This window comes from Taudactylus pleione, unplaced genomic scaffold (genome assembly GCF_031769625.1).
Source record: "Taudactylus pleione unplaced genomic scaffold, aTauple2 ptg000152l, whole genome shotgun sequence".
Taxonomy (NCBI): Eukaryota; Metazoa; Chordata; class Amphibia; order Anura; family Myobatrachidae; genus Taudactylus; species Taudactylus pleione.
This window is the reverse complement of record NW_028284554.1, coordinates 3,029,959-3,052,220: the sequence shown is the minus strand read 5'-3', so window position 1 is coordinate 3,052,220 and position 22,262 is coordinate 3,029,959. Positions and strand designations below refer to the sequence as shown.

Below are 22,262 nucleotides of genomic sequence, written 5' to 3'. Positions count from 1 at the left end.
TAACTCTGATTATTAACTGTAGTGAATGGGAACCATTCTATAGATATGCGTTTGCATATGAGCGTCCGTGTAATGTTCATATGTAAGGATGTGAGTACGCATGTGAGCGTCTATGTGTATGTATATGTGTTATGTGTGTGTGTTATGTGCATCAGAGTATGTGTAATGGATTAATATATATATATATATATATATATATATCCCTAACTTTTATCCATTTCTGGCATATTTGACATTAAGCTTGCCTGGACCAAATTCCAAGGTGTCATTTAACAAAAAGGTTGTTCTGCTCAGAGGAGACGAGCAGATGTGTGTTGGAGTCAGAAAGTCTGATAGCTCAATAAAGACTTTCCTCGGCTTATTTGGGGTGCAAATGTCAGTTCCTCTTAACTACATTAGCACTGAACAAACGGCATACAATTGCTAAAGATATGCAGGTTTCTGACAATGGTCTTCCTGTGCGCATACCAATATCTGTGTGCAATTTAATTATTTGGTACAGACATACACAGAACCTGTTTCCAATACACTGACTAAACCTTGCATAAATATATATATATATATAATATATATATATATCTACACACACATTTGTGCGCATCGGATTGCGCCAACGCAGAGTAGCGTCCGATTTACTCTTTATCAGCCCATAGACTAGATCGTCAGATAATAATTGCAAGTGATCATATCCAATTATCTGACTTCGACAGGTGCCACCATGTTTGGATGCCCCTGGGCAACTGCCGCAGCTGCCCTGTTGTTAATCCAGCAGTGCTGGCAAATGAGTATAAATAATACATTCTGTTTAAATTAAGATTGTGCAGCTGTTTCCATTTAAATTACCACTTATGGAAGCTCACTGCAACTTTGGTTTCTACTCTCACACACAAATGTCAGAATTACAGACTGTAAATGAGGGGAAAAAGAAACGGTTTGGTCCTAGTCCTTCCGATGATCTTCGACACCCACAGGTTTCACACCAATTTTAAACTACTAAGCCTTCTATCTTAGAATGTGACTAGTTCCTCCACTAGTTTTACTCTAGAGAAGCTATTTGTCAGCATTTTCCTTTCACATTTCTGGTTCGAAAGACCAATTTAAAAGGGTTTAGTATATTATATCGACATTCAATATGATAAAGTAATTTATAATGTTGACATGGCCAACATGTCGACATGCTCATCATGCCAACATGCACCATGTCAACACTAATGAAACATGGACATGGTGATAATGTTGACAAGTAGTTTGGAGTGTAACGCTAGCAGCAAAATGAAATATATTTTTTGTTTATTTATCTAAAAATTGTTGCCTATACAGCATGTGCAGTGTCAGAACGGAGACGTGCCGGTACGGAACGTGCAGTGTCAAAACCGAAAAGTGCCAGTACAGCACGTGCAGTGTCAGAAATGAAAAGTGCTGGGACAGCACGTGCAATGTCAGCACAGAAAAGTGCCAGTACAGCACGTACAGTGTTGGAGCCGAAAAGTGCCGGTACATCACGTGCAGTGTTGGAGCCGAAAACTGCCGGTACAGCACGTGCAGTGTCGGAGCCGAAAAGTGCCGGTACAGCATGTGCAGTGTCGGAGCCGAAAAGTGCCGGTACAGCACGTGCAGTGTCGGAGCCGAAAAGTGTCGGTACAGCACGTGCAGTGTCGAAACCGAAAAGTGCCGGTACAGCACCTGCAATGTCGGAACCAAAATGTGCAGGTACAGCACGAGCAGTGTCGGAACCAAAATGTGCCGGTACAGCTACCAATAAAACCCTCATAATCAGAGTGGATTAGTAAATGAACCAAGCATCAGCGCAAATAATCCATTAACAACAAATTAATTTAAAAATCAGAATAACATTGGGAGAATACCAAACATCCCAATTAAAATACAGCTACCAATAAAAAATTTCTGAAACAGAGTGGGTTAATAAAGTACTAGTGGTATAGGAATTATACTCCTCACAGATCACGTGAAAAAGAAAGAAGTTACAGGGGAATAGGACCTAACATTATCCAACCTAATTAATAATAACACGCATACATAATACTGAAGTGGGGTAATATATGATCTCCCACATGGGGACTTAGAAATACCTTTTTCCCACATGGAACAAATATTTATTAGTGAGCATGTGTTGGTATCATTGAAATAAAGGACAATGGGCCTGATTCAGCAAGGAACGCAAAGGAAAGAACGCAAGCACTCGGCCGCTGCGTGTATATGCTAATCAATGCATCCACAGCACAAGGATGCAGACGCCCAGCACTACAAAATTCCGCCCCCTTTTACATCCGCTAACGTCTGTACTGATGCGCAAGGCTGAGAGAACATCAGAACATCGAGTAACATGGGATCCGCACGCAGACTAAAGGTAGCCCTGATCCTGCTGCAGAAGTTGAGAGACTTCCTGCATGCAGAGGGACGCCAGGCTGCGTCCGGCTTCTCAGTGGCTAATTTATGCTCGCCCCTGTAACGCCTGCGTTCGGCCGACCACTCCCCGTATCCACCCACAAACAGCACTTCCTGTCAATCAACGTCGGAGGGGTCTCCATCCTCTCTGCGTGTGCCGCATGAACCTTTAGCCAGACGCAGTTCTCTTACTTGCGGTCCTTGCTGAATCAGGCCCCATATCATGTCTCAAAATAAACATTAGTAAATGTGATCTGGTGATATTAAGGATTACAAACTAACAACTATATAATCCTATAAGGAATTACCAAAAAGAGAAACACTATAATTCATTAGAGAGCTTAGAGAAAGCACACACGCTAAGAAACTACATTATAAAATGACCTAAAGGGATTGTGGCCCTGATTCAGAGCCGGACGCTCTGACAGAGCGCTCGCTCTGAATCAGGGCCAGGCTATTTTTTTTTTTGAACGGCCTCCTGCCCGCTCGCATAGCTGTGGGTGACCACCCACAGCTATAGCGAGCGGCCAGGAAGATGGTCGGGCTTGCGACGAGACCCTTGTGGTAGGGTCTCGTTGCCGCAAGCCCTGGAGTGCTTTCAGCTCTAACAGAGCCGAAAGCACTCCCACTAACATCACTTGTGATGTCAGTGGGGCTGGCCCCAAACGGAGGCGTTCACATGGGAACGCCTCAGTTTGGGCAGCCACTCCCCAGGCCCGCCCACCAAAGGGGCGTGCTGTCACTCAACATCGACAGCACGCCCCCTTTGGTACGAGACCCGGAGCGACGGATTGCCCGTTGCTATACGTGTCTCGCGGCTCTCTGCTTCCCCGCCGGTCCATTCCTGCAGGCAGTCTCTCCCTCTGCTCCCCGGCGGTTTCTGCATCATGTTCTCACCCTCCGGTCCGGCGTCTCTCACGTGGATCTGCCGCGGGTCTCCGGTCCATGGGCGCGGCCATCTTGGTTTGCCCATGTGACGCGATCTCCTCCAATGAACATGCTTCTCCTTCTCTACCAGCCAGTCAGCATCCAGCACTCCCTATAAAGGGATCTCTATTTCTCCCAGCAAGATGCCAGTGCAACAAGTCCCCTTAGCTTGTCTGAGCGAACCTCCACACTGCGCTCAGAAGTAGTTGCTGACTTTGCTACCTCCCATCATCTACGGCTCCCTAGCCGCGACAAGTAGCTACCACCCATCATCTACGGCTCACTAGCCGCGACAAGTAACTTCCACACTACCACCCATCATCTACGGCTCCCTAGCTGTGACAAGTAGCTTCCACGCTACCACCTATCATCTACGGCTCCCTAGCCGCGACAAGTAGCTTCCACGCTACCACCTATCATCTACGGCTCCCTAGCCACAACAAGTAGCTTCCATGCTACCACCTTACGGCTCCTAGACGTGGCAAGTAGCTCTCACGCTACCACCATTCACCTCACGGCTAACCAGCCGCACCAAGTAGCTTGTGCTACCACCATTCACCTCACGGCTAACCAACTGCACCAAGTAGCTTGTGCTACCACCATTCATCTCACGGCTAACCAGCCACACCAAGTAGCTTGTGCTACCACCAATCACTTCTTGGCTAATCAGCCGCACCCAGTGACCTGGACTACTACTGCTCACCTTACTGCTTCCTGGCCGCACCTAGCAGCTCCCGAATTACTGTCTCTACCTCAGCTACACCAGCACCCGCACTACAACCTCGGCACCATCCTGTGCTGGCATTGACTCCCTATTTCCTTCACTCACCCATAACTGCCTTTGGCCTTGTATCCTCTTTCATGCGTAGGAACTTCATTAAACCTAGTCTCCTCCAGAGGGCATCAGAGTTGAATAAAGCTAGTCCTAACCCCAGCCCGGGAACACAATCTAAAGAAACCACATCCGTGACAGCATACTTGCCAACCTATTTGGTGTCTGCTCCCTGTGTCTAAGTGTCTGTGCCACCTGTGTCGGCCAATCAGAAGGCAGGATTCCACTGAATGACACCTTCATTTATCTCCAAAAAGACTAAATGTAGATTTCGGAACTAAATGGTTCTTGATTTAACCACTCAACTGATGATTTTTCAAAAGAACGCTCAGAAATTGTTAGGGTTTTTTATGAGCCAATTATGTGAAGAACATATATTTGAACTTATCCAAAATGATTTGTTTAAAAAAAAATATATATATATATATTTTTTAATATTTGTAAATTTTTTTGTTTTTTCAAACATTGGATAGCAATCATCGAAACATCGGAAACATTGCGACTTTCCTTTTCCCAGCGTATGCAGCCACCAGGCACACACTAGGGGGCTGAGGGGGGTTAATTTTTCTTTTTCCCAACGGCTGCTAATCTCTATGCTGACCTATCGGCAGTGATCGGCAGCATGGCAGACACTGGGGGAGGGTGCAGGGAAGGAGAGGGGTCGGAAGGTCCCTCTGAGAGCAGCAGCTGCAGGAAGATTCTCTTCCTGCAGCCCTTCTGGGAGTTGGCAGCCAGGTCGGCGCTGCAGGGGGCATGGTGGCAGCTATAATGGGCGGTGCGGGGGCATGACTGTATCACCGCCGCCCGCCCCCGATTTACAATAGAGATTTCCGTCATTGTAAAGCAGGGGGCGGGGCTACGATGATGCGATTCATCGCAAATTGCGTTATCGGACCTCTCTGGACTGCCCACTTTGACAGGTAAGTGCAGAGGGTAAGTGGGGGAAGCAGGAGGTGGCGGCCAAAACCGGGAGCCGGGAGACTTGCCCTCTCCTGTGGGGGCCGGGAGTTCCACCCGATATTCGGGAGCCTCCCGGCCACTGTGGGAGAGTCGGCCACAATGGTTAAAGGAATAATTAAAAATACAAATAATTTAAAAATACTTTAAAAACATAGTATCACAAGTTAAAAATCAGGCTTAAAAAATAAAGCATAAAAGGAAAATTAAATTCTCATTTAAAATTACAATACAGTTCACAGCGCCTGGCCGCTTCTCAGGCAGTGTTTAATGACAATAGTGAGCTGTAATTGCCCATATCTCATGTTTTGGTAGAGGGTGTTTGAGCTGACACTGCCTTTAACAGTCCTATAATGCTAGGTTCCCATTTATGAAGAGTAAGGGACTAGATTAACATAGCAAAAGTGTCACAATCCAGTTTTGATCTATAAAGTACCCTTCTCAGCGCCAAAGAGACTCTCCTATTTTCAACTGGTTTATAATGTAATAAAGGGATTAATATTATCATGTGACTGCTGTAGTTCCAATGGTCGATGAAACCTGCGGGGCATGCTGAGACGGGCATTCCACCGTGAAACGCAATACAAACTTGTTTCTTTTATTCCTGGTTTATTTAAATTATGTGGAGTTTACGAATTGATTTTTCATCAGTGAACAATTTATGATGTTGGTTTATGATGAAGTACGGGAACTGACCTGACCATGTGACCGCAGCAGTGAGTATTAAAGTGGCAGTTCAAGAGTCAGTTCAAGAGTCATAGCATCCATAAATATTGGTGGAAAGCTCTGGTTCCCACACCTTGAAAAAGAAGTGTCAAAAAGCCTCAGTGCGTGGGTATTGTCTTGGATGCCATAGGGTCTGGAGGACTTGTGCTGCCAAAGGGTAACGTTTTCTATATCCCGGGGGTTCCCTCTTGCAGGAACTTTTTTTCTTATATGCTCATGAATGACGTACATCTGGTATGGAGACACGTGCCTTCAGTATTTTATCTGAATTTTGTGAGTGCTAGAGTTTGGATTTTATTAAAGTCTGTTTAAAGATAATGCACTAATTGCTCCCTTCTCTTTTGGTACATCATACAATGGCTGGTATCCAATTAGCAGCACTAAAGTGGTATGCTGCAAGGACACCATAAGAACTGATGGGTATCTGCATGTGTGATGTGCCTGATATTTTATCCCATCTGAGGGCAATCAGTATCATATATACAGTATCACTAGACCTTGCATACAGGACTTCACTATATATGTTTTTCCTTTTTTCCCTTTGCATCCGAGTCCATCAACACTGTACGCTTTTAACATCAAGTTGTTTGGATTTGAAGTAAAAGACGTTATTGGGGTTCCACATATATCATCACAGTGTGGATTCGGAAATTGCATGATGTTACTAGTGTGCTATTTCCACAAGACCACTATTTTTATTGATTCAATACCATTTTTATTGTATTAATGGTTTGTTCTTTCCTTCTTTATGTCTCCATTATTTGCTGTTGGAATAGTAATGTATTATTCCATCGTTATATTGGAATAGTTGGAGCACATGTTCACTAAGAACCATTTGTTGATACTTCATAGATCCAGTTTGGGTATTACAGCAAGACAATAGTATAGATTCAATTACCCATGGAGTTTACTCAATTAAAGCTCGCTACTCTGCACGTTAAGCCCCAGAGAATGCACTTAAGGCAGATTTTTCCTCGCAGCCTCAGGAGCTGCAAGGAAACATTTGTGTTAACTGCACCCTCTGAGGCTTAACATGTTGGGTAACCCATAGATTTTGCCACTTTACGCAGAATGGGTTGACACGTGTTACCCGCAGGTTTACAGTGCAGGGAAATTGACTAATAATTAAATAGCTCCGGAAAGTTAAAACCGGAGCTTTTCCCATGTGGTAAACACAGCGGATAATTGAATCTGCCTCAATAATTCAATACCTATCTATAGACTTACTTCTAATTATTTACAGCAGGAATGGGGAACATCAGGCCTGGGGTCCTTATAAGGCCCCCGGAATCATTTGGTCTGGCCCTCTGAGCTTTTTTCTACTAGTCTCATCTGGCTAGCAGGGTGCCTAGAATGCCACCCTGCAGCCAGAAACTATGCAGCAGTGCCATCTGGAGCGTCCTTAGGAAGCTTCAGACGGTCACAACGCTGCCCTTACAGCTCCCTGGAGCATCCTCAGGATGCTGGCCTGCACTAGGCCCGCAAATAATGTTATATATATCAAAATGGCCCTCCGCAGAAAAAAGGTTCCCCACCCCTGATTTACAGCAACAAAACACTAAAGCCATTGATTGACCATCACAGTCCTCCAACTTAAATGTTATTGAAAATCTGTGAGAAGTTCCCAAACATGCAGTCGATGCGCCAGACCAAAGGATATTTCTAAGCTAAAAGATCTCTGCAAGGAATTGGAAGAAAACTCCTATATCTAGAACAGACTCTTAAGATGGGTGTTCTCCCCAGGCTGTTTTCTGCGGGCGCATCGGACCGGAGGCTAAAGAAGCCTCCGATTGCTTCAGAGGCAAGAGTTCCCAGTGATGCACTGCGTGGGTGACGTCATGACGTCACCTGCGACGTGAGGAACCTGCCCCGCATGCCTGCTGGATCTGGTTAGATCCATTCAGAGCTAGGCAGCGGCAACTGGAGTGGGAGCGCAAGCAGCGAGCAAGTTAAGGTAAGTTCTGGGCTGGGACCAGTATGGGGGCACTGCCTAAGGGGCACTATTTAAGCCTGGGGGCACTGCATAAAGGACCAGCCTGAGGCACTGCATAAGGGACCAACCTGGTGGCACTGCATAAGGGACACTATTTAAGCCTGAGGGCACTGCATAAGGGGCCAGCCTGGGGGCACTGCATAAGGGACACTATTTAAGCCTAGGGGCACTGCATAAGGGGCCAGTCTGGGGGCACTATTTAAGCCTGGGGGCACTACATAAGGGACCAGTCTGGGGGCACTACTTCAGCCTGGGGGCACTGCATAAGGGCAAAGCAAACTTCATAAAGGGGAAAACTACAGGGGGTACTGTATAAAGGGCACAAATACAGGGGGCACTGCATATGAGGATAACTACAGGGGGCACTGCATAATGGGCACTTTTGACTGAGCGCCAGTGGGGGAGCAGCCTGAGACCTGTCAGGCTGGAATGGTAAGGTAGATACCCCTTTTCCCAGCAAGCACATTATTGCGAAGGCCCCCACCCGGCTACTTCTTGATGCCACCCAGCTGGACAAAATTTCTGGGGAGAACACTGCACCTAATGATGGCAGGACCCAGCAATGCGATGTAAAAATACATTGCAACACCAAACACACTACATGATCCGCCATACGACGGTGCAATGTATCGTTACATGTTTCATGTTACAGCATCACGTCGGCCCTGAAATCGTCCCATCTGATTGCAGCACAGCAGATAGGACGATTCAATGAACGACGGCCGGAAACTACAGATTGGGCATACACAATATATGATGTGTACAATATATATTGTTCAGAACCGAGTCATAACGATATGTTGGGCAATGGATTGTATAGTGTGCACCCAGTGTTAGTTAGTTACAAAAAAATATTTGGAAGCTGTTCTTTCTGTCAAAGGAGGTGTTATTAAGTACTGACTGACGGGGTTTCCACCCCTTTGCATATGCCATATTTACTATTTTATCAAATTAATAAAAAAATATTAATTGTGTCTCAAAATTTGCAAATATGTTATGTTTTATGCTGGGTACACACTGGCAGATATACTGGCCGATCAATTGATGCGTCGGCCAGTGGGTACCAGCGTTCACAGACATCGCTTCGGCTGTGCTACATATCTGCATATATATTGTGGACATCGTGCATCATCCGACCGCCTGTACACTTGCAGCAGAGGCCACGGGGAGGGGGGCATGACGCGCCCACCGGCCAGATGATGGTTGTTCAGTGTGTATGAACAACCATCATCTGCACATCTGCAGATCACTCGATATATCACTCATTATATATCTGTTAAGTGTGTACCTAGCTTTGGTTTATACTCTGTGAGGTATTATTAAGTTCTTTTAATTTTGAAGTTCAGTGAATTGTGATTACACAAAGTGTGCACAAACATTTATGTGCAACTCTGTGTAAAAGAGAGTGAGGTACTACAGCCATGCATAATTATTTCATTGGTAATTTAACCTGGTGAGTAATTTGAATTATTTTTTAGTTTTGTAATCATTGAATCACTAATTAAATAATATTTAGTATAATATAGTTTTCGGCATGCCATTGATCAGGAAATATTGACCTTAAGATGACAGTTACCTGATAATTAAAAAAAAAAGCAATACAACATTCAAATGAAAAGTATGTTTATTTAACACACATACACACTCTCTCTCAGGGGCGTATTTATAATGAGTGCAGTGTGTGCGGTGCACACGGGCCCCAGAGTCAAAGGGGGGCCCGCACCACACACCTTGCACCCATATTATACTTACCTCTCCTGAGTGCCACATCAGAGCTGTAAAAACGTCTGTAAAATGGCCACGGCGGCCACTTTCCTCTAGTCTTGCGCATGTGCAGTACAGGGAAAATGGCCACCGCTGCCATTTTCCCGGTGACCTGCGCATGCGCTATAGACTCTGGGCACACTCTAGTGCCAAGTCTATCAGTGCGGCGTTGAGAGCGCTGCCGGCCACCGCCCTGAGAGGAGGGAGCCCGTGACGGAGACTGCACACGGGCCCCCTCCTCTCTAGAAACGCCCCTGCTATCTCTCTCTCTCTCCCTCTCTTTCTCTCTCCTCAAGAAAAATATGGGTAAAAACCAGCTAGACCTTTATGGAGAAATTGTAAGCTGGGTGGCTTTCTTATAATAGAAAGTTCTTTATTTAAATTGAAAGATGAACTCTGACTGGTGTGCCTTGAAGACAAGGTGAAATATACAAAGTCATCGCTAATTGCCAGTGGATTGTGCAGATCTTACATGAAGTAGTAACAATCCATTTTGTAGCAGCTTGCCTGCTATTTGATCAGAACACCACACACCTAGAGTATTTTTTATCTGTTAGTTAAATGTTACATTGCAGTTTTGGGGGGATTTAGGACTCAAATGTTTTTCTTCATTTTAAAGCATGGATGCAGAGCATACAGAGCATGGAACAATATTAGCCCCACTGGTTAAAAGATGTAGTGCAGTAACCACATTATAAAACATATAAACACTTTACTGGCTTTGGCAGTTAGCAGTTACATATGGGTAGGTCACTGATTGGTTATGAGCACTACACAGTTTGAATACACGTGTACACCATACAGGATAAAGGCCTAATTACAGCAGAAACAAGTGAGGGGTACTGATAGTAAATAGTTATGGCGGATGGAACATCACATTTCAATTAATGTAATTAAAGTTGGGGCTAAATCAGGTATAAATCATACACAGAGTTCTATAGTTTCAGGACATGAGCGTTAAGTTTGGCTGCCTGGCAACATCTACAATAAATGCATTATCACAAACTTTACATGAGTTTCGCAAGTAGGATCCCCAAACCTCTGCTTTAGAGAACAGTTTGAGACACTTTAGTTTTTAGCATTTTTGTATCCCAGTAAGTGAAGTTATAATACTACAAAACATTATTTTGTATGTTAAAAGCAATTACAATATTTTTCTATCCTAACATCTTAACACAGTGGAGCAATCACTCAAATGCATTGACAGAAAGCACATAGACAAGTTTAATGTATTAGTGAACTTGTTCTTCATTATGTGTCTTCATGTGCATTAAAAGGCCCCAGCCATCATTTAATATTTCTGGGCAGTCTGTGCAGACAAAAGACTTATCTTCCATGTGAACCTTACTGTGCCTTACAACAGTAGATTTGTGTTTAAATGTTTTCCCACACTCAGCACAGGAATAAGGTCTCTCCCCTGAGTGAACACGTTGATGTCTAACCAGTGCTGAGTTTCCACTGAAACTTTTTCCACACTCCGAACATGTAAATAATTTCTCATCTGTGTGGATTTTCTGGTGTCTCCCGAGGCTGACTTCATCTGTGTAACATTTACCACACTCGGGGCATACACAAGGTCTTTCTTTGGCATGCGTTTTAAGATGCTGTATAAGTGCAGAGCTTTGGGTAAACCGTTTGCTGCACTCTGTGCAGGCATACGGCCTCTCTCCTGTATGAACTCTTTGATGAGTAACCAAGTTTGAGCTGCTGCTAAAGCTTTTTCCACACATACTGCACATATATGGCTTCTCTTTTGTATGTACTCTAAAATGCGCTCGAAGCTGGGTGCTGCACGAAAAACTCCTCCAGCACACAGTGCAATGCCACGATTTTTCACCTGTGTGAACTTTCTGGTGCTTTACCAGGTTTGAACTGCTGCTAAAACACTTGCCACATTCTCTACAGAGGTAGGGCTTTTCACTTGTGTGAATCCTCATATGAGTGATTAGATGTGCATTCTGTGTAAATGTTTTTTCACATTCTGAGCAAGTGTAGGGTTTTACTTCTGCGTGAACTCTCAGGTGCCTAAAAAGACTGGAGCTCTGTGTAAAGCATTTTCCGCATTCACTACATATGTAAGGCCTTTCCCCAGTGTGGGTTCTCTGATGCACTATGTAATTTGGCTTTCTGTGAAATTGTTTCCCGCAATGCTCACAAGAAAACTTTGCCTGATCCTTAGTACAGGTATTTGTGGTGTCGGAATTCTCATTCACAGCCTTTTCTATGTGAGAGGGCTTCTTGTGCAGTAACTCATTAGGTGAATAGTCTTCGGTCTTTCTGCATTGTCTCCTTGGTTTGGACATTACTGTATTGACTACTTGATCATTCTCATTTTCTTCACTGCTGGAATTTTCCATGGTTAAATTGGGAAGCTAGACATGTGAGAGGTTGTGTACCATTCATTGGGTGATCTGTTGAAAATGTAATGACAGGTTAGCTTAGGAGAAATTGTATATATTATTCATATCTGGATTAATATTGTCTTACTAGTTTGCACTCTATACAGGCTCATATAAGATAGAACAGTTCTAATGCAGTAGTAGTAGTAAAATATACCAATGGGACTCTCCTACCTTTTTACCAGGCTAAAATAATAGTATTCCTCAGAAGACATGTAAGAGTTTAATACTTTATTTGTTTTAATTCTAGATGTCATACTCACAGTGCTGCTTACCCTCAGACAGCTCCCCTCAAGTATAGAGGTAGAACATGCCACTGCCCCTAACCTATTGTAACACCTCCTGTGACAGTAGGCAGAGCAATACAGTGCTCAGTGTGTGATCTGTTAGTGAAGAGAGGAGCAAAGTGAAACAGCTCTGTGTGATTTGTCGTGTCAGAGAACCAGGGGCGGAGTGAGATACAGCGCTGTGGCAGGGATGGCCATCAATGGTTACAGTCAATGATGCCATCAGTGCTTAAACCATCAACCAGGGGGAACATCACTGACTAAAAGTCAAACCATTGATTGCAAATTCTAAGCTGTTGATTTCTGTGAGAACAGATGGGGCTGCCTCAGCCTGGTCCCCAAAGAGGAGTCCTTGTGAGCCCTTGTGCCCTAAGTTGTAAGAGAGGGAAAGTCACCTTCAATGATTTTGTGAGGGGAAATACCACACAAAGCAGGGGCAAAGAGTACATAAATGAAAAGGGGAGAAACGCACATAAAAATGGGGCATAGAACCAGTTATGGAGAGGATTAATAGTCCCACATTATGACTAAAGAGGGGTTAGAGTCCCCACATATAAAAGCCCTTAGCAGCCAGTAAAGGGAGGAGCCACTGTACAGGCAGAGTGGCTAACCTAATGGAAAGTTGGAAGCCCCAGAATAGAGGAAAAGAGGGTGTAAGGAGTCTGACCTAAGTGAGGGAGGACTGAGGCAGCAAAAGAGCTCCAAAATCTGAGTGGAAGTGCTGCAGATGTTTGATGGCTGAGTGAGAGGAGTGATAAGATCTGCAAAGTTGTGATAGAGATGCAGAGCCGCTATAAAGAGAAACAGAGCTGTGTTAAAGAGATGCAGAGTTGTTATAAAGAGATACAGAACTTTGATAAAGAACTCACTAATTACCCACACCAATAAGCTAGCCATGATAGAGGAATGTAGAGGCAAGTAGAGGTGAGCTGTCTGCTCATGGAGCTCATGCCAGCTATCTAATGATTAGCGGTTACACTATTATTAGCAATTATTAGACACTACAAAGGGTCCACAATGGGCCAGATTCAGAGTTGTATGCTATGCTGATGTTTACGCAAATGGAGTGATTTTTTGCCACTGCGACTATATTCATGTCTACATGCACAATGCCCACTGTTGTTCTGTCCAGTCTCAGCTGCCATCATTAGTATCAGCACTTACATCTTCCACATGATGGGGACAAGAGATCTGTGTGAAATAGACGTACCCTTACGACAGAATAAAAAGGAACTCTAGCTACATGCCCAAGACACTCACCTGAGACTATACTTATGGCCTATAATTCGTCCGACTGCAAAGACAGCTGTGTGCGACTCAGAATTCGCCCCATAGTGAAGATGAAGATGTCAGCAATATATGCTGTAGCTTGTTTGAGAGACAATACACTTGCAATACGATTTTTCTTTGTGCAGAGACAAACTTCTACGCATGTGAAGGATACGAGAAGGCCTTTGGTGAGCATTACATATGGAACATGCTATGAAAATATAGAATAGTAAGATGGAATTGGCAGCACACCAACAAGTGGCCATTCAATAGCATAATTAATAGGTCTAATTTATGAGAGCAGCCTGGGTTTTAGTTCAACTTATACACTTAGAGAAAAATTATTTGTGCCTATATTATGCATGAATGCACCCAATGTTAGGCAGCATGCTTCAAAGTTACACATCAAAGTAATGGTGTTAGCAGGGGTGCAAAGTTTTGAACTTTGCAATGAAAAAAAGTTGGATTGTGGCATTCATGAGTAAATGTGGGTTACAGTAGCCACAATTGTTCACCTCCATAATTACATGTAGTTTAGAGAAATAAGGTTCAATTGGTAGAGAAGACATATTTATTGCTTTTATTAATTTGGTTTTCTTTTATAAGTTACATTCCTTCTTTTCAAATTTTGATTATGGGGCAAATTATTTTCTTTAAAAAAATACTGTTTTATCATGGTAACAGCTGTTAGGCCTAGGGGGTTATTTAAATAGTTTCCAAGATTATGGAAACAGTGGATTTCATTGATTTTGCTATTACATTTAAAGCAGCAATTAGACAAAAGGCTGATTTAGCAGCGTACTCGCTGAAATCCATCCGGTTCCATAATCTCAGAATCTATTACATAATTCCCCCAGTTTTGGATATAAACCGTATAAGGAATGTTTGTATTGTTTTTGTTGGAAAACACAATTTTATTGTTTGTTTACATTTTTTGGAGGGAGTAACTATTTACTGTTGAATTTTTCAAGAACATCTCTCATTTTATGGAGCTTATATTTTTTATATATTTTAGTTTTACAAGATATATTAGATATAGTAAAATAGTTGATGTCCTATTTGCATGTAGTCCACAATGTTACTAGCAACAGAACCTGCTAAGGAATAGTTTCAAAAATGTGGATGCGTTTATTGTTTATTAAGCCAATTTAAAGTAGTGATATTATATGTTATATAACATACCTTCCATTCAGCGGGACAGTCCTGTTTTTCTGGGACTGTCCCGTTGTCCCACCCGTGGGCCGCAGTGTCCAGCAGTTGGGGTAGTAGTTGGGGGGAGCACACACTGATGCTCTGTTGTAAGGCCACGCCCCTTTACTAACAGGCCACTCCCCATTTCCGGACGTGCTCGCGCCTCCGGTGAACGGAAGTCCCAAATCAGCAGGGAGAAATGTTGGGAGGTATAATATAATAGTGCTAGTTTTCACGGATGGTTACATATTTTGATGAAAGAGCTATTTTGAATCTCTTATGTCAGCAGTTCTCAATATGGTGAACACCATGACGTTCAAGGGTATGTGAAAAAATTTCAGTAATGGTGGGATGGGCTTTGGCAGTCATTCAATGGATGTGCTTTATGCTTCATGAGCAAAAGTTGACTTTACCCACAAACCTAGCTTGTATAAGCTGAGATGGTCACTTCTTCCTCCAAATTCTGTAGGCTCAGCCCTTTGCCACTTTGGAGTTGCAGACTGTCAACGTGACCCGGCCAGCCTGCATGGCTGTGCTGTTAATCAAAAAAGTAATAATTACCGATCTAATGGTAATGCCTTTTCCATTTCATGCAGGGGTTGCCACTATCATATACTGATTCAGATCAGCACGCAATGCCGAAATTCACGTAGTTGAGTGTTTTTTTTGCCACTGCGTCTGCATAAAAAAACATAAAAACTCCTACAACGCATGCGTTAGATTGTACGCACAAAGTTGAGGTTGCGATTAAGATGCACGTTACCAGAATGGTTTTGAAAAAGTGAAGGGCATTCCTGTGCGGTGACTGGGAGGTGGTTAAACAGATACACGGAGATGTTCTGTCATATGGGTGTGTTAAAGTAGTGTTGTGGTTATGTTTTGAAATGCGCACACAGACGCTCAATCGTTCACTTTGGAGGCCATACTCAGATGGAAAATCTGCACCTGCCATATGCCTTTTGCAAGTTTCAATTGTGCGTCCGATTGTTGTGGCACCAGGCAGAATTACAGTGTCTACAGATGCTCAAAGTGGATGTCTCAGTCCTTGTCCATTCGTACACCAGGGACGGGCTTTTTAGCAGCATTTGCATAAAGTCAAAGATGAGCGACCGCCAATAGATCCACCTTTGAATCAATGTGTACACCACAGGAAGAAACACTGTCCTGGCAGCAGTTCTAATTTGCCCATGCACACAATTGTACTATTGATGATTCAAACCATCAAATGCTTCAGGAACGATGCTCACATACAATTGAAAGTCATTATCTGATGGCAGAAACACTTTGATTATTCGATTATCCCCTTCCGAAGACTATCCCTAACTTGTCGCTCGTCATGTGATTGGATTGGACTTCTTTAGTTACTCCCAGCCATCTAGATCTATTTACATTTAGCTGCACACAGCTCTCACTGAAACCCAAAAGCTTTGATTTCTTCATTATAAATTTTATAACTTGACAATTATAGCCTTTATGTTAACTTACTTGAAGCTACTGTACACAAAAAGGAGAAGAAATTCTGCACAGAACCTATTGGATTCATCAGTTTAGACCAACCATCGATTATTAGTATACAAATTATATAATCAAAAATTGTTGGTGGTGCTCCCAAAGCCCAGTGAACTGTATACCAAAAGGATAAAAGTAGGGCTAGTTGCTGGGGCACTCTTTATTAACATATGTAGTTAAAATTTAACTTTTAATGTGCATCAATAAAATTATGCGTTACCATATGCCTACACGGGGTTACTCGAAATTATATAACCATTGTCTGTTGAAAATAAGGCCTTGAGGAAATCCTCCGGCAAAATATTTATAAAATCTCCATTTCAATGGGTATGAATGGGTTTTAGTTGGAAGTGATTTAACAGTGAACAAATATAATGAACAAGGACATGATTATGGTGCTCTGCCAGTGCATGCTAAATCCCAATTATCCTCTTTTCACCTACAACACCTGGTATTCCCTAGAGGTCTCCCATCCAGGTACTGACCAGGCCTATCACCGTTTAGCTTCCAAGATCAAACGAGATTGGGCAATCTAGTGATGTATGGCTGTAGGGGTAATTAAGTAGGGAAAGGTTAATCACAATGGCACAGGTCAGAGCAAGGACATAACTATAAATGTAGGACTATCACCATGAATAGTCCATTTTATTATTAAAATAAGGTGTTCCAAAAAAGTGGCGCATGAGCACACCTTGATTGTGACACGTAATTGTTTTAGTGCTTAATTAGTGTACAAATATGTGCATATGATACAAACTCATGAAGCGTGTAACAAAAGATGGAGGAATATTAAATAGCAGGATATCATCCAATTATTCATAGAATTGGTATTATATACCCAAGTATAAATCCTCACCAAAAGATTAAATCACAGTATGCTCATATAAGCTGTTTGCATCACAGAATGTTCATAGTATTTTACATGGCTTATTAATTGCAAATAATGTTCAATATCGAACAAACACGATTCAAATGGTAATGTATCCACTATTTCCCAAAAATTCTGTATTCAGTGGTTAGATATCATTAATGGTATAACATGCACAGAGAACATAGCATGTTTTCCATTGTTAGAGTGCATGAGATAATGGCATAATCACATTCACAGTTTTCAATTAATCACATCCACGTGGCTAGTTATTGTCACAGTTGTGTGATTTTGAGGCTGTGTTCCCGGGCTGGGCCTTGAACCTGTATTACTCAACTCAGATGCTCTCTGGAGGAGACTTGGTTTTATGAAGTTTCTCCGCATGAGAGGGTGCAGAAGACTGGTGCAGTTTGGTTCAACACGGAAGCTACTTGATGCGGCTGGGCAGCCGTTAGGTGAAAAGTGGCAGTACGGACTGCTTGGAGCGGCTGAGAAGCTGTGAGGTGAATGGTGGTAGCGTGGAAGCTACTTGGTGCGGCTAGGGAGCCGTAGGAGAACGGTGGTAGCGGAAGCTACTTGGACTGGCTGAGAAGCCGTATGGAGATGGTGGTAGCGTGAAAGCTACTTGGAGCGGCTGAGAAGCCGTATAGTGATGGTGGTAGCGTGGAAGCTACTTGGAATGGCTGAGAAGCCATATGGAGATGGTGGTAGCGTGGAAGCTACTTGGAGCGGCTGAGAAGCCGAATGGAGATGCTGGTAGCGTGGAAGCTACTTTGAGCGCTGAGAAGCCATATGGAGATGGTGGTGGCACGGAAGCTACTTGGGAGCGGCTGAGAAGCCGTATGGAGATGGTGGTAGCGTGGAAGCTACTTGGAGTGGCTGAGAAGCCGAATGGAGATGGTGGTAGGGTGGAAGCTACTTGGAGCGCTGAGAAGTCGTATGGAGATGGTGGTAGCACGGAAGCTACTTGGAGCGGCTGAGAAGCCATATGGAGATGGTGGTAACACCTATGGAACGCAGTGGGGAGGCTCAATTAGTTAGACTAAGGGACTTGTTGCACTGGCAACTTGTGTCAGAAGTAGGGATCCTTTTATAGGGAACGCAGGGTGCTGGTAGGCTGAGAGAGAAGGAGAAGCATCCTCATTGGTGGTAGTGGAGTCACATGGGCAAATCCAAGCTGGCCGCGCCCATGGACCGGAGGACAGCACTTCCTGGATGTGAGCACCGGGGACAAGGCAGTCAGCAGGAGCCGGCGTGGAGGCGAGAGCAGTGGGACCCATCAGAGAGGACAGCAGCGGGACCCACACCTGAGGGAGAAGGCACCAGCACGGGAGCCGGAAGACACGCGCGTTTCGCCCGGCTGAGGGCTTGCTCACCTCATGCATGAGGTGAACAAGCCCTCAGCCGGGCGAACGCGCGTCCTCAAGAACTTTACATCCTGTTGGAAGAATCAGTCAGTGCACGACTGGACTCCCAGCCCCTACAACAATGGGAATGGTATTGTATGTACACTCCAAAAGTGCAGGACCTCCGTCTCCAGATAGTGAATGAGCTTTACATAGAGCAGGTTTTCATGCCACTATGCCTAGAGGTTACTAGGCTCATTTGATGTCACCAGTGATTTAAAATATTAATGTTATGCCAGTCTGAGGATTTCCTCAAGACCTTATTTTCAACAGACAATGATTATATAATTTCGAGTAACCCCGCTTGGGCATATGGTACCGCATAATTTTACTGATGCACATTAAAAGTTAAATTTTAACTACATATGTTAATAAAGAGTGCCCCAGCAACTAGCCCTACTTTTTTCCGTTTTGTATTGAAGCTACTGTACTCAACAAACTTTTCTTATATGTACAAATGCTAGGAGTACAAATAATGTTAATAGTTTCTGAGTGTACCTATGAGAACCACTGACTTGTGTAAATATATTTTGCAGTTTGTTTGTCTTAAATATACATGCACAAATGGTGTGGATTGGATTGATACTAACTTGATAAAGGCCTAAAGCAATGGTTCCCAAACTTTCATGAATCACGCACACTAGAGCAGCAGCATTTTTTTCACAGCACCCATAGGCCTAGTTTCTTATTGAGAAATTCAGAAAAAAATTATTAAATTAAGTTTGCTTAACTGTCATCCTTAGGATTCACTTACAGTATGTGGTTGTGGACAGGGATGCAATTCTGTTTGTCTACGTATTTCATGATTGGCAGCCACCAGAAATGACTTTGCCTATCACATTGACCATAAATGATTATATTTGGTCTTGTACCACCAACCCTACAAGCACGGCCGTAACTAGGGGTGTGCAAGAGATGGTGCTGCACAGAGCGCAGAACCCTGTGGGCGTCACCACGCTCACTCACAACCTCTCCATCTGGCTAGCAGGGTGCCAGGAACGGCACCCTCCAGCCAGAATCACTGCTGCAGTGCAGCCCGGAGCATCCTGGGGAAGCACCAGACATGCACACTGCAGGTTTTACAGCCCCCTGGAGCATCATGACGATATTCAAGTTAATGCTGTAAATCCAGCGCTACTGGCCATAGTTACCAAGTCTGCTTATAACAAGCGGAATTGGGCTTCTTTTTTTCCCTGAGTTGCTTGTTTTTTTATTTTTATGGCTGCTTGTTTTTGGGCTTGTTTTTTTAAGGTAGCTTGTTTTTGGGCTTGTTTTTTTAAGGTAGCTTGTTTTTGGGCTTGTTTTTTGTGTGTGCATTGCTGAGGCACCCCTGGGAGGTAAATGTGTGTGGTTTTTATTTTTACACCAGTAGTGACTGAGGGAGGGCGGGTGGTTGTGTCTGGGGAATTGAGAGCAGTAGCCAGTGAACAGGGTGAAGTTGGAAGGGGCAGGCAAGAGGGAGAGGTAAAATAGATGACAGAAATGAGGCAGGTACATCTGGGTGAGTTAAAACTACTGAGGCTGTTAAAGAGAGGGGATAATGGCATTAAAAGGTGACAGGAATGGCGATAACGAAGAGGGGTGAGAGGAATGGAGAGTCAGGTAAAGGAAAGTTGGGTACACACTAGATGATAGGTCCCCTGATCCTGCTGATCGGGCTGACATATCGACCTCATCGGCCAGTGTGTACCCACTATGCACGACCCTGCGCACTCCCACGGGTCGTCCATTGGGGTCGTTCAGTCGGCCTGCATGTAGGGCCGATGGAACGACCCAGATGCAGACGCTGGCATAGTGGATAGAGCCGGTGCCCGACTTATTGGGTGTTCGGTCACCATATTGTGCAGTATGTTTCGACCGCACGATATATATTGCGTGGTCGGGTGTCGCTTCGCTGGGTACACACATCGGCAAGTTTGTACCCAGCTGAAGACTGGCAAGGGAATGAGGTATGAAAAGAGGGAGGAGGTAAAAACATGGAGGCTGGTGTAGAGGGAGAAAAGCAATATAGGCAGATAATAAGGTTGTGCACACACTAAAATATTTAGGTTAGTGAAGGGGGGAATAAAGGAGGGTTAGGCAGGCAGATAGTGAGGACAAAGAGACACCCCCATAAATTGGGCTTTTTATGATTGTTTTGGGCTAGTTCTTTACTTATTGGTTGCTTATTTTTCTTTGTAGAGTTGGCAACACTGCTGCTGGCCCTGCCCCCTCTGCATAACATCATGTGCTGTTTGGAAACAGTTTTGGGGGGGACCAATGGATTAAAGGATAAAATGATGCTGAGCTTGTAAGGAAATAATAATAACAAAGTCATCTTTCATATTGGTAGATCTTGCCGTTCTGCTTTCTTTGTGAATTGTGAGTGATAGACCTTAAATTGCAGCAAGCATCCTTGAATTTGCTAAGTGGCCATGACACGAACTGCTGGTAGGTGGCACCAGAACTGCATACGAGCATGCAGCAGAGGTTGCCCACATAAGGAGTGATGAGAGAGGACTTCCACAATAAAACCAGACTCTTTTATAATATAGGGAGAGATGTTAGTACTTTCTGGCTGATTCACATCGATCATCACAATATCTATCCAACAAAGTTTCTAACTACGTCACGTTTAATTTTCCACAGCAAAACCTGCGTCAAGGTATAAAGCTGCTAGCATAGTGCAGTGTCTATATGATGCTATAGTGATATATATATATAATCTGTAGTGTACTATCGTTTCTCGTAGAGCACGCACGATGGATGGAGTCTCCCCGACAGATGTTTTACTACAAGATCCAGCATACCCTGCGACCAAGAGTCTTGCGGAGCATGCTGGGACTAGTTTCACTTCCACAACAGCAGCTTAGCCACCAGGTATCTCCCCGAACCCGGCAGCGCAGTATAAGCAGCCGCCAACCACAGATTACAGCACACAGCGGCAGCACAGAATCCGCTCCTACCTGGCTGGGCGGAAATCCGTCCGGTGAGCGTCTGTGATTTGGCGAATTCATCAGCCTATGAGAGTAATGGGCGCACAGCATTATGGTCTTGGTAGTCAGTTCCTTTTTTTTTTTTTTTTTACTATTTGAGAAGCAGAATGACTACAGCTCCCACAAATCCCAGTGGCTATAAAAGAAAAAGAAAACGTGATAGGTATCATAGCTGTGATTTGTCCATTGAGCTGAGAGCTCTATTAATCATGCAGCATTCATGATAGGTTCGAGACCGGCCCAGGGACAGCAGTCAGATGTAATGGTTGCGGCTAGATCCCTTTCAGCTGCAGGACCCTGACCTAGCTGTAATGCTGACCAGCCACTACTGTAGGCAGATGGTGTCTACTGGGTCTGACTGGGGTTAATGATGTACATTTGTTAATTATCATGTATCAGAAAACTAAATTATGGTTTATTAAAGAACTTAAGACAATTTTATATTTTTATATGATGAACCGTATTTGCCAACATTTATTAGCATCTTGCCATGAAACTTAACGACTTGGGCCCGTGTTCAATTTGAGGCAAAAAGTCAGTATCCGCGTTACTTTTTCGCCGATGACGTCATGCGGAGAAAAGTGCAGAATTGGGGTTTTGGGGTGCAACACTGCGGGAACCCCCGTGCAGCCTTCAGACAGTCCCCCAAAGGTGAAGTGCGTCAACATTTAAAAAAAAAAACACTTATGGACACCCCAAAAAATGACTTTGAATTTGGGGCTGTAAAAAAAAAATGTTGGGGGACAAAGTTAA

General features: G+C 43.8%; 1 protein-coding gene and 1 pseudogene across 3 annotated transcripts; both read right to left on the bottom strand.

Moving 5' to 3' along the window:
• Positions 1–9,865: 9,865 nt before the first annotated feature.
• Positions 9,866–21,565, bottom strand: LOC148522189 (uncharacterized). 3 transcript variants are annotated; one of them, XM_088474298.1, is made up of 2 exons: positions 21,480–21,565; positions 9,866–12,016 (listed from the first exon to the last, which is right to left on the bottom strand). In XM_088474298.1, the coding sequence occupies exon 2, from the start codon at positions 11,960–11,962 to the stop codon at positions 10,838–10,840; it is 1,125 nt and encodes a 374-aa protein (XP_088330424.1). In that variant the 5' UTR covers positions 11,963–12,016; positions 21,480–21,565; the 3' UTR covers positions 9,866–10,837. The 3 variants fall into 3 exon arrangements, with proteins under 3 accessions (XP_088330424.1, XP_088330426.1, XP_088330425.1); XM_088474300.1 differs by lacking the exon at positions 21,480–21,565 and adding an exon at positions 14,743–14,798; XM_088474299.1 differs by lacking the exon at positions 21,480–21,565 and adding an exon at positions 13,552–13,611.
• LOC148522190 (5S ribosomal RNA) lies at positions 16,697–16,814 on the bottom strand (annotated as a pseudogene).
• Positions 21,566–22,262: the final 697 nt, after the last annotated feature.